Genomic DNA, 18,898 nt, shown 5'->3' on the forward strand with positions numbered 1-18,898 from the left:
GCCCACAACGGATCTAGTTTGAGGCTAGCCCAATTGCCCTTTCCCTTTCTATTTTGAGGCCCATAACTTCAGATGAAGCATCATCGATGTTGTCTGAAATTATGGTAAAATGTAATTTATGAAATGGTGCTTCTAAGTCTATTTTCTGGAATTGTAGTGGATAAATTTTAATAATGTTTGTAATATGAGCTAAGTTTAATTGTGGGATCTCGGTAAAAAAAAAAGAGGTTTGGTTGTGGGATCTATGAAAAAATGAAAAAATAAATAAAATAGTTGGATCACTCAAATAAAAGAATGTCAGTCTCATCTAAAGGAGCGAATCAATGAGAATGATTCTCAATTTTAACTTAATTCATACAAATTAAGATCGTTACTTTTACCTTGTTAATTTTAGTAAATAGTGATAATTAAAATTATTATGCATAATGAATCTCATTTTATTAGATCAGTACATAATAAAGGCAAAAATAAATTTTAATTGTTCTTTTAAGTAAACATGATTAAAAACGGCACACATGTATTTAAAACAACAATCTCTAGTTGGTTTTTAAATCTTCCTTAAAACCAATTACACTTGTTTAAAGTTATATAACACATCAAGTATTTGCTTAAAAATAACAAAAAACATATCAAGTACTATTCCAACTTCAAATATCTTTTCTGTAAGATATATTTTCGTGTCGTACTATTTATTTCCTTAAAATTAAACAACAAAGATCAATAAATACAATTAATAAATAGTTTGTTGGTTTTTGTTTTTTAGTATAACAATCTGGGGGGTGATTTGAATTTATAAACTCAGAGACAGAATGTCAATTACTATCAAGCTAAGCTCATATTGATTTTTAGTTTACAGTTGTTCGGTCTCAATTAATTGATTATTAATGTGAATCATCTTTATGAGGGAAAAAATCCATGTCAATCACAATCAAGGAAAATTTGGTTGAATAGGGTATTTTCGTTTTTTAAACGCCTTTTTGAAAATCTAAGTTTTCTAGTTATTTGGTAATGTGAAATTATGTATTTACCCTTATCTCACTTTTCCTCTCTTATCTCATTTTTCATTTTTTTCTCTCTTTCATTATTATTTATTTTTCCCATTCTTCAACCTCTCTTGTCAGCTTTGATGCATCTGTTGCGAATCATGGAAGCTGTTGGTTTAAAAAAAATTAAAAAATTTAAGGTTTTTTTAGGGTAAATTGCTTTTTGTGGTGAGAAAAAAAAAAGGAATAATAGTAATTAGAAAAAAGAAACTGATGGAAAGAGATATAGTAAAATATGATAGGGAAGAATTAAGAAATTGATGAAAGAGAAGGAGAAGTGGAAGAAAGGTAAATACGTAATTTCACATAATCAAATGACTAGAAAACTTATGTTTTCAAAAGGACGCTTAAAAAACAAAAAGGATCCTAGCGCCTGCTTATTCAACCAAATTTTCCCACAATCAATTCATTAATTAAATCCCCATCCTCCAAAAAAATTTATTAATTAAAATTAGCGATCACGAATGATAAACAGTAGCTTGTTGCTATATGTATAAAGGTTGGTCAATAAAATGAACCATATCACTATTTGAAATATTTAAATACCTATGATGTTTTGATAGACTTCGATTATTTAATAGTTGTTACGTATCAATAGTTTTAACAATAAAAGTTGTATATTAAAAAACCAATAGTAACTAGGTCTTTGAAATTAATTTTTATTAACAATATATATATATATATATAGACACAAAATGCTGAAGTGTGGACAAATATGTGAATCTTTACCCTCCAAAATATAAAATATCGGTTATAAGTCTATTTTTATCTTTAAACATTTTATTTCGTTCTTGAATTTTGAAAAGCGACTGAAATGTATTATAATCATTCATATATTGTTTTACCATCCAATATCTATTTATTAAATGGTTGCTTCTGCTCTCCTTAACAAAAAAAAAAGTTGCTTCTGCATTATTATTATTATTATTATTATTCTTTGAATCTTCTGCATAAATTGAATATATATTGGTGTAATGCATATGTGAAGTTATATCCTTAATTTGTTAAAACCATAATAAAAGTAAGAAGTAAAATAGTCCTCCATTCAAAAAAAAAAAAAGAAATAGACATTTTGAAAGTTCACAAATAAAAAATAGAACAAACCTACAAATTCAAGGACTAACACGATAGTTCGAAAATCTAAGAACTAAAATGAAATAATATTAAAAATTGAAGACTTAAAATTAAAATATTATTTAATTATATATTTATTTGTACGTATTACAATAAAATTTTAATACTAATTACTCGATCATCATTTTTTTTATTATGCAAAGATTAAGTTGTTATAAAATAATATAAATCCATAAAAAAAAAACTAAGAACATAACCTAATTGGTTAGTTTGAATTTTCATAAAAAATACTAATAAATGAGAGATTCAGATTTATACCGTATTACGTAACACTTAACTATTTGAATTAAAATCTAAAAGTATAGTTGAACTGAGACACCTATTTTAGTCAATCATGAATTTGAATTTACGTAAGAAAAACTACTTAACCTAAAAAAAACTCGTGTGTGTATATACCAAATTAAACCAAAATAATTAAATGGACACATATAAATAAAAATAAAGAAAAAGGGAAAAGAAAAAGTGTTTACTTTTATACAAAGTTTTAATGTGGGGAAAGAAGGGCCAAAAAGGAAGAATGAAAGTCATGCATTTGTTTAATCGGTTTTTGTTTATTGCCTAGTTTGGGGAGGGGGCGGCTGGTTCGCAGTCTTCCTCAGATTTATTGATCCCGGCCACCGTTCCTCGATTACTTGCCGATCAACCTCCGGAGCCCTCCCACTGTTCCGGCCATGTCCAGGTCTCGAGTTTACGCCGACGTTAATGTTCACCGCCCCAGAGATTACTGGGATTACGAATCTCTTGCCGTGCAATGGGGGTGAGCCGCCTCAATTATTCTTCTCTTACTTCCTCTTATACAATCCTTGTTGTGTTGCTCTGTTCTGTTTTCCCTCTGTGTATTTGATCTAGGGTTCGATTTGCTAGTTGGGATCGTTTGATTTTTAGTTGCTTCCCTATTTTTCTCTATTTTCTGGAAATGTCGTACGGATCGCTGCATCACTGATGCTGTTTTGGGTCATGAGGATGGTTAGCTGCGAGTGTATTGTAAGTTAGATTGGAGAATGTAGTTGGATTTGTTTTTTTCATTTTCAAAGTTAGATTGGAGAATGTAGCTGGATTTGTTTTGTCATTTTCAAGAAAGGAACGGGGATGTTTAGGAAGCAGAAAGAATATAAAAAAAAGAAGGAAGGTTAGCGATCCACCCCGACCTTGGGTCGTGGAGATTATAAAAGCTACTCTAGCTAGTAGAAAGCAGAAGAGGAGGAATGTTAAAAAAAAAAAATTGTATTTTCTGGAAGCAATTCTCCAATTTGATCTGCTATGACCTTATATCATGGACTATGGAGTGGACTTTAGCTGAAGGAGGGACCTTTGTATGTATATATGTATTCTACAGTTCAGGTATTGGAGCTTCCATCCTCTTGGCCATTGTGTAATGTGACATTTTCAATGTCTTGCTTTTTGGAATTTTTGGTGTGTTCATGAAATGTGGAAGACGTGAAGTCACGTGACGATGTGATGTCAATCTACGGAAATCTGGCATGATGGCTGCCATCTGTAACTTTTTATGAAATAGCTGAAGTCCAACTGCTTCATGTAATTTCTGCTAACTCACGGATAGGGAAGAGAGAGATCTAGTTCTAGTTCATAGCAGGTTTTCTTTATAATGATGAATGATGATTATACATACTGATAATGAATATGGAAGAGATGATCTTAAATTGCTCGATCATTTTCCTTTTATAACTTATCTTTTGATATATTGCTTCATCTGTTTTCTTTATGAGGCATTGCTGCTAAAAATTTTTCATTCATATTCTCCTTTTTAATTTAATTCTTTAAAACAGTGGTCAAGATGATTATGAGGTTGTCCGGAAAGTTGGAAGAGGAAAGTATAGTGAGGTATTTGAAGGTATAAATATCACCAACAATGAAAAATGCATCATCAAGATTCTTAAACCTGTCAAGAAGAAGAAGGTGAGCACGATCATTTGTCTCTACTTTATAATGTCTCTAGACATGCCCCAAAGGGGCAGCCCGATTGACACAGGGCTTGGGGTCTCTCGGTCATATTGGTTTAGAAGTCTCAAGTTTGAACCTTCCGATGAGCTTAATAACTAACCCTTGATGTCTAAGTTGGCGCGGTTGCCTCTAGGTATGAGGGAGCAAAGCTCCGACTCCCAGTTATTAAAAAAAATGTATATAATGTCTCTGGACACACTTTATGTATGCTTGATGCATAAAATGTTATTTTTGTATCATATTTGTTCAATTCTTCATAATTTATCATCTTCCTGCTAGTTTGCTTTTAAACCAGTACGTGTTGGAGGTGTTAAACATCCTGAAGAAGTTAAATTGAGGAACCACATAGTATTATTCAAATTCATCTGCATGAGAATGATACCAAAAGAATTTGTATGCTTAGGTGTCTCAGGCTCTCTTTCTTGTTGAGGGTTGTCTGTGGTGTAGCTTCTCCACTTATAAATTTACACATCTATGTTATATTTGTTCATGAATATGCATCAGTCTATGCATAGATAACAATTAAATTCTGCGTTGTTCGTATGTGGCATACATGAATGACATGAACTCATATTTCAAATAACTAATTCTTACATCAGTACCGCTGTAAACCAGTTTTCCTTTAATTTTATGTCACTTTCTCTAATCCGGTTATTTTGTGTTAATACAGATAAAGAGGGAGATTAAAATATTGCAGAATCTTTGCGGGGGTCCAAATATTGTGAAATTGCTGGACATTGTCAGAGATCAGCACTCAAAAACTCCTAGCTTAATCTTTGAATATGTGAACAGTACAGATTTCAAAATTTTGTACCCTACACTGACTGATTATGACATACGCTACTATATATATGAGCTTTTGAAGGTCTTTTCTAATGTCTCATCACTTCTTGATATGCTTGTCAAAATCTACTTTCTTTTTTCTTTCATCCAAAGAATATATGAGCTTGATGTTAATCGAGAAATAAAAAAGCCGCTTCCTTTCTATAAAAGTGTATAATGATAAATGATATTCACTTAGCCAATCCTTCACGAACTTATTATGCTTACGAACTTATCATATAATGATTATGATGCATTGTAGTTTAGATTTCGATTCCTAACCATGATACTGCCTGGACCGTTGAGTATAATACTTGTTCATGTTCATGTTCTTTTCTCTCACTCTCTCTATTTCTTGCTTTTATTTTTCACTAAATTTTCAAGTATAATTTTGCTGGTGACACGACCACATCTGCAAATGAACTTGTTTAATGATAATAAAAAGTGAACAAATAAAGTGTGTTGACCTGAAAAGTGCTCATAATGGGTTTGTTACTTCGACAGATAAACCTCAGTTTTGCATTTTGTTGTAAATTTTTCATTTGTGTTTAAAATAATTCATGTCTTGGCTGTGAAGGTTGTAAGTTTGTGTGGCGTTTAAATGCCCTTATATTGCTTCTGATTTGGGGCATTCTGTAAGTGCAGGCGTTGGATTACTGCCATTCACAGGGCATAATGCATAGAGATGTAAAGCCTCACAATGTTATGATTGACCATGAGCTACGGAAACTTCGTCTGATTGATTGGGGTCTTGCCGAATTTTACCATCCTGGAAAAGAGTACAATGTCCGAGTGGCATCTAGGTAAGTGTATTCTTCGTTTTATTTATTCAACTGTTTATTTGGTGCATCTATAGTTTCTGCCTACAATGTCCCGCAAAGCAAAAGATCATCCACCAAATAAAGCTGATTATATAATTATTAATCTCTAGTTATAGAGTTGCACAGTATAGTGGTCGCATGGCTGGTAGCTACTGTATAACCCTTGTTTTCTGGCACTATGACTTTAGATGTTGTAGGTGTTATGGTTCTGTTTTTGATAGAACCTAAATAAAAAGATAAGGGATACTTGGGACTTCCTCTGTTGACTATTCTCACCCAACCCTAAACTCACTAATTGCTTACCTTCATTTTCTCTCATTCTCTCTAATTATAACCAATTTTTTGGCTAATGGCTCATATACCCTTCTTAATATCCTAAAGTCCTAATAATATTTCTAACATTCTGATAGCTTTCCTATCAATATGAGAACCAGCTTGAGATTTTAAAGTAGGAAGAATCCTGTACCAGTAAATACATCTGAAAGTTAACTTGATGGATTTAGCTGATGATATTTTCAGGTATTTCAAAGGGCCAGAACTTCTTGTAGATTTACAAGACTATGACTATTCTTTGGATATGTGGAGCCTGGGTTGTATGTTTGCCGGAATGGTGAGGGATTGGGACTACAGGGCCTTACTAAAGTTTCCTCCTTTTTTCATGGTCATGCAAATGGTGTGACCAAATAGCTTATACCACAATGAGCTTGCTCAAGGCTTTTTTCTTTTTCCTGCAGATTTTCCGCAAAGAACCATTCTTTTATGGTCATGACAATCATGACCAGCTTGTCAAAATTGCTAAGGTACTTGTCCGTCCCTTTCTCAACGTTGGGTGGATACTTTAACTGTCTTCGGCGACTCTGCCGCAGTGATTTTATTTATAATGAAAAATGAATCTTACTCAGGTTTTGGGGACAGATGAATTGAATGCGTATCTGAACAAATATCAACTTGTTCTTGATCCACAACTTGAAGCACTTGTTGGGAGGTCTCTCTCTCTCTCTCTCTCTCTCTCTCTCTCTCATGGACTGGTTCCCAGCTTCAAAGCAACTCTACATATAACTTGCTCTCAAAACCAAATGGTTATGACGAATAGCAAAGTTTAATGTGATAATTAAATTAATGCAGCATGAGTAATTGTTTTACTTGTGTTATTGAATGCGATTTATCAATTATTGGAAATGATCGGCTAATTGCTGTTTCTTTAATTATAAAAATTAGTATGGAAACCTACTATAATTGCTGCCATTTTTAAACTGGCTCTTCAATTATATGTCACTGTTCGACATCTTCTTATGACTTCATAAATCTAAAATAGCATAATATGGGGAAAAAATCCCTAGCTCTTCATAGGTGCAGAAATTGAGTAAATGTAAAAATGCATGTCCTCATCCCCGATTTTGTTCATTCACCTTTCATCATTGGTTGTATCATGTATGAAACTTGCCTTCCCATGATTCATATTGCAGGCATAGTCGTAAACCATGGTCAAGGTTTATCAATGCTGATAATCAACATCTTGTATCCCCTGAGGTCAGATGTGTTTTTGAGTCAATGGACTACTGCTCTAAGTTTCATATTTATATTTACATTTTTGTGACATTTCATTTGTGGTTGTCTTCACTCGACATAGGCCATTGATTTTCTGGATAAGCTTCTTCGATACGACCATCAAGATAGGCTCACTGCAAGAGAAGCAATGGTATCTATCAACTTCTCTTCTATTTAAGTTTAACCGTGTTCTCATTTATCATCTTTTCCCATTATAGTTTTCTTCATCATTCTCTTTGCTGTTTGGTTATCGGTGCATCTTTGTCCTTCTGGTTAACTTTCTGATATTAAGGAAATAAAGATGTTAAAGGAAATTGTTCAAGAATAGGAAAGATGAGTTTCTTGGATTTATGAAATTTGGTTGGGATTATGAAGCCAGAAGTCTGTAGTAAGCAACCTCATGCGTGAAACATATACTTAGTTCTAATCACCAAACTTAACTCATGAGTCAATTGCTCTGAAATTGAAATTCTCTTTCTATGATGGCATTCTATGCATGCCAAGTTTTTGTTCAGTTGCGACATAGATTTCCTAATTTCTGAACATTCTTTGCAGGCTCACCCGTACTTCTTCCAGGTGAGAACTGCTGAGAACAGCAGGCTGCGAACTCAATAACCCCCCTTTGTAAAAGTAAAAAATTTAACAGCAGTTGCTCATTGTGGCGTTAGTTTTTGTAAGCCTAGGTTCTCTTTTCCCACCCACCTAGGTGGTTAGCTCATACAGTTGTTTGCCACTTCATTGTTCTGTAATATTGTCATTCGCCTACTACTCCACTGTATATTTTCCCTCGTTTTTATGAGATTTTAGTTTTACTATGGAAATTACAACTTTGGTTGCTACCCTCGCTGTTCTCTTCTCTCCTACTCTCTATTTTTCTCTGCTTCAAATGAGGAATCATTCTTATTTTTATCTAGGGAGAAACTGTTGTTCATACCTTTGCCAAGTAATAGTAGTTCATATAGGTCCTAGTAATCTTTGGTTTAGTTTTTGTTCATCTTTTATGGGGTCCTTTTTTTTCCCTTACGAAATTTTACAACATTATACACATTCACTTGGATGACATACAAAAGTGCTCAACTGTGTAATAATGCTACTTATAACATGGCTCTTCTACTTAAGTTACAGACCATGCTATTCAATGATATTGAAAAAATGTTTCACCAGGAGCCATAGTTTTCTCTTTGCGACTTCATCATTTAAATGAAAATGCAAACAAAATTGCTTGATAAGTTGCTAGGCTTAATGCCTGGAGGATGGATTTTAATCTCATGATGAATATAATAGTTAAATAAGGCTTTAAAGTGTGTGCCTTCGGAAATTAGGAAAGAAAATGCTTTGAAGTCTGTGCCTGCGGAAAGGGAAAAGAGGAGAAAACTTTCTTTTTTGGACAAAAGTGAGAAGACGACTTTGAAGTTTGCTATATTTGGTATATAATTTCGTTAATTTTACAACATAAATTTATTAATTGTACAAGTTAAAATAGTAAATTATGTTGTGTAATAATACTTGTCTCTCAATCTACCAATTGAATTTTACAATTCTCAAATTAGCAAATTAAAGTAAAGTTACATAAATTCTAACGTCTAAAACTCATTTATTTTCTCAATTCAACTACAGGCTACAAATTTAGACAAAGTGACAAACTCAAATATCCCTTAAATCTTAATGTATTTCCCCCCCTTTTTGGCCTAGGAAACAGTCTTCGGACAACATAAATAAAAATTGATTTCTTTAACCTAAGAATTTGTCTCTTGCAAGGAAAAAATGTCCATAAAGTGGAAAGTCTCATTATCAATCAGCCCATTGTTAAATTTATCTTTAATAAAGTTGTACTTTTTCTAAAAAAAATTAATTAGACCCACATGACTCTACAAAGATAAAAACTATCAAACATCAAATAGTTCTAAGAACCATTATTAATAATAATAATAATAATAATAATAATAATAATAATTTTTTGTGACAGTACAATAAACTTTAAGCCATATTCTTTTCTATTATATTGATTTTTAAATAAGGATACAGAGATTCGAACCCATAATTTTTAAATGATATCTTTAATACTTGAACAATTGGGTTATACTTAAGTGGACGCTTTTTAGTCCATTGAACTATTGCTAAATAAACAAAATATCTCGTTTAATGTACTAGTCGTATTTTTAGTGTCACTGTTTGAAGGTGGTTGGTATATTGATTAATTAACAACTCGATAGGTTCTATTCTTATATACCAATTATAGAGAAGCAAATCACTCAATAATTGAGGAGGTTGGGCTCTAAGTTAAGGGCATTAAGCTTAGAATTGGTTGTAATTAGTCAATTCAAAAGGGAAATTAATGGCATTAAGCCAAGGAAAACTATGAGCCGATCCATTTTATACAACTGTTATTGAATTATTTCATTTGGGACTGTGACATTTGAGCAACCTTTTAAGCCCTTTAAACTTTGTTGTCACTTTCATTATGACACAAAACAAGACCATGAGTCTCATCCTTGGTCAATAATTAAAATCATGCAACATTTTTTTCTTTACATGTTATTAAATTATTGGGGAATACTTTATCTCTTTGTTTTTTTTTTCCGAAAGTAAAGAGGACAAATTATTTCAAATACATAGTTATGACGAGATTTGATGTGGCAACTATTCATGTATAGAGGGATAATTACAAACCCTACTTGTGAAATTTGTTTATTTTGCAATTCATATTCTTGATGTTTTAAAAATTGTTGTAGAATTTAAAAACTATATCCGGGTATAGCTTAATTGTTAACACATAATCTCGATTAAAAGATTGGAGGTTTGAATCTCCACCCACATGCTACCGAACTAAAAAAATCTAAAAATCATATCCTTATCTTAGATTTGTTTATTATTTTGTCAATTTCAAGTGTGATTGTGACTTTCTTTACTATTTTAGAGTATCTCTCACGTAGTATGAAATTCTTAACCTAGGCGGTAATTTGGCTTTAATCAATAATAATACATCACTAATAATTAGATAAACATCTCTTCGGGTCAAAAATCACACAAGGAATCAAGTAATCAAATTATTACCTTTTTTTAGGACAACAAATTAAGGATATGAGAATTTGAACCTCCCACCCGTCTGATACATTTCACCATATACATCGTTGTTGAATATAAAATATAATTCATTTTTATTAACAAATGAGCTTTTTTTTTAGCCCCAGAGTTCCTTGGGAGATTGGGGTTTCTAGCCCCATTATATAGCTCATCTGGATTTTTGACCCATTTTAAAAAAAAAACTAATTTGTGACCCTTACTGTTCTAATTTGTGATCCTTTCTACTTTTTGTCTTTGTAAAATTACCAAAATATCCTTGTTTATTTTAAGTAAATTTATCCACCAATCTCTTCTCCCAACTCTTAGCATTTTTTTTTAATTTTGAATCTAATATAGATTAATTTATTACTTAACAAACGAATCCACACAAAAAAATCTGAAGATTAAATTCTCCAATAAGTAAATTACGGTGAAAAAAGATTTGCATGATCCAAGAATAAATGCATAAGATTTGTTCGGAATTAATTACAAAAAAAATTAAGGTTTCATAAATGTCGTATCAAAATTGCATTAAATGCCTGAGATTTAATTGACAATAAGGGCTAAAAGAAACTGCAATTAAGAGGGAGATAACGCAAAAAAAAAAAAAATCTGGAATTTGGGATCCCGGACCGGGATAGGATTTTGCATTTTCACTCTTTTTCTCTCCTCTTCTCTTGGCCCTGGTATCAATTAAATCTTGAGCATTTAATCCAATATTGTCCCAAATTTTTTGTAATCTTGACTTTTTTGTAATTAAATTTGCCCAAATTATGCAATTATGTACGTTTTTTTTTTATTTTTTTCATATTAAACTTTTAATTTACCGTTTGAGTTAGATATTTTTTTAAAAAGTTAGATTTTTTAAGGTCGGAATTAATTATTGTGAGAAATTTGTGGGGGAATAAAGATTTTTAAAGAGATTTGTGGAGGGAGATGATTTTGAAACGTGAGGGCACTACGGTAATTTTACATTTAAAAATTATGAAATTATTAATAAATAAGGAGGAGTGAGGTCATAGATTAGGTTTTTTCAAAATGGGGTCATAAATACAAAGTGAATCATGGGAGGGGTAAAATTTCAAATTTCCCGAGTTCATTTTACACTACTTTATTGATTAAATAATGTAATATATTAATTAAAATAAAAATATAATAATTATGAAAAATTTATAGAAACTGTTGGACCACACTCACAGTCTTTTATGAGGAATCTAAAAGTCTGAAACGGAACTTTGTTCATTTGTCTCGTCCTTCCAATTAATTGGAAGACAGAAATTTATGAGATGGAGACAAATTTTCTTGTCTCTCTTTTTTATTTTATTTTATTATTATTTACATTTTTCAGGACTATTCTTTTATCTATTTCAATTTTAATCCTATTGAATCCTAGAATTATGATTACTATTAATTGTTAGTATTCCAATTATTGTACAGATTCTTTTCATTTATGTAAAATGTTTTATTTTCAAAAGTAGTTACGATCTCTATCAAATTTAAAACACAATAAAATCACTTGGAAACAAATATTAAAAATTTAAGACAATATATTCAGATTAATAGGTTAACTAAAATTATAGATTCAAATTTTCATCCCTTCTACTTGAATTGTTTTTTTTTCTGAAGCCCCCTTCTATTTGAATTGTAAAACTTAAAAAAAGGTTATGATTATCAATAATTTAATAAAATAAGAAAGATAAAAATGTAAGAGAGAGAGAGAGCTGATGAGTGATGGTTGAGTGCCTAGAGAAATTAGGGTTGGGTGAATATACAATTTCTCAAAGAGACTAAAATGAATATAAATAACAGGAGAGGATATTGTAATGTAAATTATATATATATATATATATATATATATATATATATATATATATATAAAAAGTCAAACCGAACATAGTTCAAGTGGTTAAGGTATTCTGACCAGAAAGTCATGCGCTCGAATCCCCACCAAAATATATATATATATATATTATATATATATATAAACTAAAAAAAAAGGAGAAATAGATGTTCTGAAGGAAATGAAACCAAACAAAAAGTAAACCAACAATAATAAATTAAATTTTAGCTTCCAAATGTTTTGTTAATTAACTCTTAGTTTTAAAAAGGAGGTTATTGATATTTAATTTGCAAAAGTTACTTTTTCATTTGCTTTCAATTTCAGAAATTAATAATTATTTTAGGTCTTGATGAACCCATGATGACCGCAATTATGGCTTTCTTTCCTCGATATTTGAATTTTATATTTATTTTATTTTCATCTCTTAATATTTTAATTTTTAAATTTTGTTTATAAAATTTTTTAATTATTTTCATAACTCACAAATTTTCTTTCTTTATTTTTTATTGTTTTTTTGAAACAGATACATTTTCTTTATATTATTTACTAAAAGATATTTACATAACATATTTTAACGTTTTAATTTTTAAATTTCGTTCAAAAGGCATTTTAGTATTGTCATAATTCTTTTTAATATTATTTAGTAAAGAACCATCATAACACATCTTTCATTTTTCCTGATGAGTAGATATGTTTGTGTGAATAAGTGTTGAAACTATGTCACAAGCGAATTAAAAAAAAAAATTTAATATTGCAATGAGAGAATGATAGTAAGGATTAAATAAATTAAAGTTTGGGAGATCAAAATAAAATAATATAAAAATTTAAAGACTAAATTATAATTTAATCCAAAAAATCATGTGAGTTTTTAATTACGGCGTTTTTTAAAAAAAATGTATAGTTTGGATTAATTTTACATTTTTTATATTTATAAATTAAAAATATATATAGTTATAAATATAATATATGAATTTTGTAATTCTCTCTATATCAAAAGAATGGTCACATGTTCCTTTATTTTTCGAAATAGATAATGACCCAAGAGACCTACGCATGTATACGGGTTTTGTTTTTTCTCGTGAAAGCAATTTTACATTAAAGTCTAAGTTAATTTTAAAGAATTTCATGATAAGAAACTAATCAATATTTATAATATATATGTTACGGCTCTTATTGACAATTGAACTTGAAATGGAATCATGATATTGATTTCTTATCAGAACTCAATAAGTTTAAGCGAACGTATGTATGTTAAGAATCCCACAATAAAAAAAATTAAGAGAGATGAAATTAAGATATTGATAATTAATACATTTCTCCTTGATTTCATACTATTTTTTTACAAACAAAAACATATTTTTTAGCTTAAGAATGACAAATTCAAATATAAAATATGGTTCTGATTTTTTAACTTTGAGTTATACAAATTTGATTAGTGAGTTAAATATTCCTTTGAAATCAAGACTGAGAACAAATATTCATCCTTAGTTTTGAGTGTCCCTTTAGTCTTTAGTGCATACATGAAATGGTTATGAACGGGTAATTTTAAATGAAACATTTCTCTCTAGTATTTTAACAAATTAAGAGGAGTGCTTTTTTAACTCTATATATTTGTACAATAAATATCAGTCAGGTCGATCTAATTAAAATAGGTTGATTAGGCGAACTGGATGGATCGTTTGGCAAGAAAGGACATGCACAAGGAAATACACACTCTGACGCTCGAGTCAATTTAGACTTCGATCATAGGATTGAGATCGAGCTAGAATGTGATGAGATTTCAGAGCGAGACCTCCTATTTATAGATTTGGATATTCGACAAGAAATTCGACTGGCAGCTGGACATTTTGAGCCAAAGGTTTACCTATCGAGCACATCTAGATAAGTTGATTTTCTATATCTTCCTCCCTAAAACTTGGCTAAATGTTGTAGGTTGTTCATGTAGGGACAGGGGAATGAGCATCTAAGACAGACTTGGTGGTCTATCCACTCTCTGTACTCCACGTGACAGTGTTGTTTGATGCCTCCCACGTTATAAAATTTTGAAAGATAACACTTTTTCAATTTCAATATAAATGCTATAAAAGAAAGTTTATATGGAAGATAGAAATCATAAGAAAATTTGGAACCTCCTTAGATTAGTAAAAAAAAAAAACTTTTTAGTGTTCTTGAATATAATTTTGTTGCAATAATTAATCAAGTCAGATCACAAAATAAGAAAAGAAAACATTAGGAAGAGAAGTGATTTGAATATCATTAGAATCCATGTTTTTTTTAAAAATTAAATTATTAATTATGAGCATATATGTAAAAACTTTGAATGTATTTCTCAAATTTTACCAATTATGATCACTAATAATATAAGACAAAAGTATCAAACTTCTACTATTACTTTTTCTTCGTCATTAATTAACTAATATTAAGTGCACCTCCAAGTAATTTGCCTTTTTCTTTTTGGGTTTGATACCAATAAAAACATTAAAAAAATATATATATAGAAAACAGGGAAAATCCAAAATGCTTTTAATTTGTGTGTGTTGATTCCGGTGTGGAATTGAAAGCTTTGGATATTCTGTCCAATAAAGTAGCAACTCGTAATCACCCAAAGCAAAGTGGGCCCCTTCCAGCTAATTTCCCACTTGGATTTTCATTTATATTTATTATGCCGTCACCAATCCTAAATAAATAAATAAATATATATGCTTTATTTTTATCTTTGTGTTTCATGATCAAATTTCACGATACATCATGATTTTTTTTCTCAATTATAATGCTTAAAGAAATGAAATCACTTTTTTTTAAATATAATAAGGTGAGGGTGAGAATTCAAAATTAGGATATTTTAATTAAGGAGATATATGTCCTAACAAGAATTATACTTTAGGTTAGTGAAGTTATTTATGTTTTGTCATAATATCTATTTATTTTTTTATTCTTTTTAAAAAGTTTAATTTTATATTTTAAAAAATATGTTAGATAAGCATTCTATTTTTCTTTTAAATGTTTTAGAATTTAACTCAAAATTTAAAAGCTTTTAGTTTTTAAGAACATTTTTCTATTTTTTTTTTAAATTTAATTGAGAACTAAAATATGTGTTTTAAGAAATGTGATAAATATATTAAAGAAATTGTGTAGAAACAAACGTAATTTTTAATAATATAAAGTAGAAAACAAAACCACTTGGTCTTGCTTCGTAAAGAATTCTTACGATAATTTCGAATTTAAAATTTTTAAAAAAATACTTGCAATACTTTTGTATTTACAAGCACAGCCTAAACTTTAAAATTTAGTTTATCTTGAATTTTTGTCATTAATATCTAATCAACAAAATATTAATATTGAAAAAGAAAAAATTGACAAGATACTTACTAAAAGAAGTTAACAAAATAATTTATGTAATATATTCATTATAAATAAGTAAATTCGAGGTCAAGTCTTGAAACTATATAAGCTTATATGTAATTAAAATGTAAAAAGAGGAATAATTATTAATTAACCGGTAATTTTGTCCCTTCAGAACATGACCTCTTTTGAATTTCTTAATCTCTCTTCCCAGCTACAAAATGTTGAGTAAAGTTCCACAGCTATCCTTCTAGCATACCCACTTGCCTAATAATAATAATAATAATAATATATTTTTTTAAAAAAAGACCACTTGTCATAACAGTAACGTTTTTATATAAACTTTATCACAAACTCTAACTTTGATTACGTAATGTAATTGTAGGTCGGATAATGACAGTCGTATCCTTAATATGGATATTTATTTCCCCCTTGAAAAGACAACCCCTCGTAACATTATTTTTCTAAATCACTGGACATGATTTTAAATTATGATTGCTGTTTCAGCTCAATTCTAATCACGAATAATGTCGTATTCGAGATGGGCTTGAAAAAGGACCTGCGAGAAGTCTTTTGTTGAAATTCTACTAGAAAAGAAGATGGAACACTCTAAAACTCAAGTTAATCTCAATTCGATGAATTTTAGTTTGAATTTGTTATTAGATTCGCATGTGTCCGAGAATAACGTTAGTTATGGTATTTATAGGAGACTTTCAGTTACAATCGCTTGGAGATCATTCGACCACCAAAGTCCGACACAGAATCCACAAGTGTGGTTAGTGGCATCGTTTGATAGTTATCAATTAGCATACTTAATGTTCGGTTACTCAGACTTTGGTTCGACCCCATAATCTATGCTTTGAACCTTAAAGTGATCTTCTAACTCAGGTCTCCCTTCGATCATTGTACAGCGGACATGTATACGGTATCAATCAATTGGGGTTGTAACGTGGGTAAGAGAATCAAATCTATCTTTGGTATGAACGGTCACTAAAATAATAGTTGAAAGTAGAAAATTAGACTATATAAATCTACCTCATAAAGTTGAGTAACTTGTAACTAATCACAAAGTCATGAGAAATTATTGGAGGTTGCCGCAGAAGATAGCAATAGTTTTATACCTTCACATGTTCGAGAGGAGAACTACAAATTCAAATTTGCATCCAATAATTTTTAACGCTGCATCAACGATATTAAGAGGAAGCTACATTAAGATGGAAATCAAGAAACCAAAAGATCATGAAACTCATTCTTCGACGCAGTTTTAGACCCAAGTCATGCAAACCCGAGATGACAAATAGAATAATCACAAGCATGTAGGTGTAATTTGAAAAGAATCTTAGGCTAACTAATGGATATATAGGGGAAGAGTTTTGTGACTAGATACACAGACTTGTAGCCATCGATCGCCATCAATCAACATATTTTAAAAATGGTATTCCATTGTATGATCATATGAGCTATAAGCTATCTTTTTCAGAGATGGGTCCTCGGTCCAAATTGCTGTGAATTGAGAGGAAGAGATCAAGAAGCTTTATCAAATGGCGATGGCGATGGGGATGGTGATGAGTGGTGGCCTCCCACTGAAAGTAGCCCTCCGCCCATTATATCATAAATTTAGTGGGATTGAACATAAGCTGCTTGTTGAAATGCCTCAATCAAACTCCTGAGGAAGAGGACGGTATTAATCATTGATCAAATTGGAAATTATTTCTAACCATATCCTTAATTCTACTACTTAATCCAGCTTCCCTCCACCATCTTGTTCTTGGCTGTGCTTAATTCTGGACTTTTAGGTCAGATTTAAAGTTTGATTTTCCTTTCATTTTGGCATAGTCATCAACTCCACTTATTTTTGTCTTATCCCTTCTGTTTCTTTTTTTCATTTCTTTGATTTGGACTTTCATGGACTAAGACTATGCTTTGAATGTGTCAGGTTGGCCAAATTTGAAAATAACATATGAACGGATTAGAGATAACTTAACTCAAATGATTAAGACATGTATTTCCGACCAAAAGGTACATGATCGAACCCCACCTTCACATATAAATGTGCCTTTAATTAAGCTTAATTACTTTAAATTATTCTTTTACAGTCATGCCAAATTAAAATTTTATTTTGAACCACCGAAAGTACTTTTAACAAAAAGGAAATATATATGCACTTTCATGCTACATAGTCTTAAATATTCTTGACACAGCTAAAAGCTGCCCAAATATATCATTAGTTTTTTTTTTCAAAATACTTATAGTAAACATAGTTTCAAATCCCATTATCAATGAATCTGTTTGTTCTTTAAGAGAAAGTACTTTTCAAAATTTGTGAAATTACATTCTAAAAGTACGAGGAAGTCACCCAAATGTCACTCTAAACAACAGTTTTCGAGCTAACCCCAAAATGAATTATTTATTGATTTTGGGAAAAATATAATTTCACAAAAAAAAAAGAGAAAAAAAATCAAGGAAAATGGAATTTTGTAGAAAAAGATGGAGTCTGAATTGTTGGAAAACTTGGGAATTGGAAAGAAGAGACCTTTATTAGATAATGGCAAAATGAGTGTCCCACCCACCACAATTGATTAAAGATTAAAGATTAAAGATTAAAGATTAAAGATCTGAGAATTGGCGAAATATTTCAGTGGCCAACAATCACTCTGCCCAAAGTGGACTTCTGTTGCCCTAAAAGTAGAGGGCTCTAACAAATTTGACTAAACACACATATAAGAGAGTTCACACCTACTTTAATATTACCTATTTTTATGGTCCCATTTGTATTTGGCTTCATCAATATACATTCAATTATTCTTTTAATAGCCGACTTACAACATACTTCCAGCAATAGAATGCATTAATAATCGCCTTTATAGCTTCGTAAATTCAAACCCATTTGAATTATTTTATCCTAATAGGGGGTAGGGAAATTTTTATTTTTAATACTATTTTTGAAAGGTTTATTAGATTAAAAGTTTCCATTGGATATAAAAATTTTGTAAATAAGAGCCAAAATGAACCAAAGTTGAAAGAATAGAGACCAAAATAGACCGTAAACGAACTAAAGTTGAAAATATAAAAGCCATGATAATATTTAATCCATCTTTAGAATTGTTAAAGGAGTGATTTGTAAAAGAATCACTGTTATTGTAGGCATTACGACACGTTAAGAAAAAGAGAAAATATACGCAAATTTCAAAAACCTTAGAATTATTGATGTTTTTTTTTTCCACACGGAGGTGGCCATGATTGGAATGGACCCACCAATTAGAGCTCAGCTAGAAACTATTTAGCACAAGGCTCTCCTCCTCAAGAAAAACAAACAAGAGAAG

General features: G+C 30.5%; 1 protein-coding gene across 1 annotated transcript; it reads left to right on the forward strand.

Moving 5' to 3' along the window:
* Positions 1-2,665: 2,665 nt before the first annotated feature.
* On the forward strand, positions 2,666-8,169 carry LOC111005000 (casein kinase II subunit alpha-2). Its single transcript, XM_022276336.2, has 10 exons — positions 2,666-2,934; positions 3,965-4,094; positions 4,810-5,004; positions 5,607-5,764; positions 6,302-6,392; positions 6,517-6,582; positions 6,685-6,767; positions 7,249-7,312; positions 7,413-7,481; positions 7,886-8,169. The coding sequence occupies exons 1-10, from the start codon at positions 2,849-2,851 to the stop codon at positions 7,943-7,945; spliced, it is 1,002 nt and encodes a 333-aa protein (XP_022132028.1). The 5' UTR covers positions 2,666-2,848; the 3' UTR covers positions 7,946-8,169.
* The last annotated feature ends 10,729 nt before the right edge of the window (positions 8,170-18,898 follow it).

This window comes from Momordica charantia (assembly GCF_013281855.1).
Source record: "Momordica charantia cultivar OHB3-1 chromosome 8 unlocalized genomic scaffold, Mcharantia_2.0 BLBB01000008.1, whole genome shotgun sequence".
Classification (NCBI taxonomy): Eukaryota; Viridiplantae; Streptophyta; class Magnoliopsida; order Cucurbitales; family Cucurbitaceae; genus Momordica; species Momordica charantia.

What these genes read in the sequence shown, in the direction of transcription:
- LOC111005000 (XM_022276336.2), top strand. Translation starts at nt 2,849, where the DNA reads ATGTCCAGGTCTCGAGTTTACGCCGACGTTAATGTTCACCGCCCCAGA. An exon ending in ATATATATGAGCTTTTGAAG is followed by an intron (nt 5,005 to 5,606) that starts GTCTTTTCTAAT and finishes CTGTAAGTGCAG; the next exon opens with GCGTTGGATTACTGCCATTC. An exon ending in TCACTGCAAGAGAAGCAATG is followed by an intron (nt 7,482 to 7,885) that starts GTATCTATCAAC and finishes CATTCTTTGCAG; the next exon opens with GCTCACCCGTACTTCTTCCA.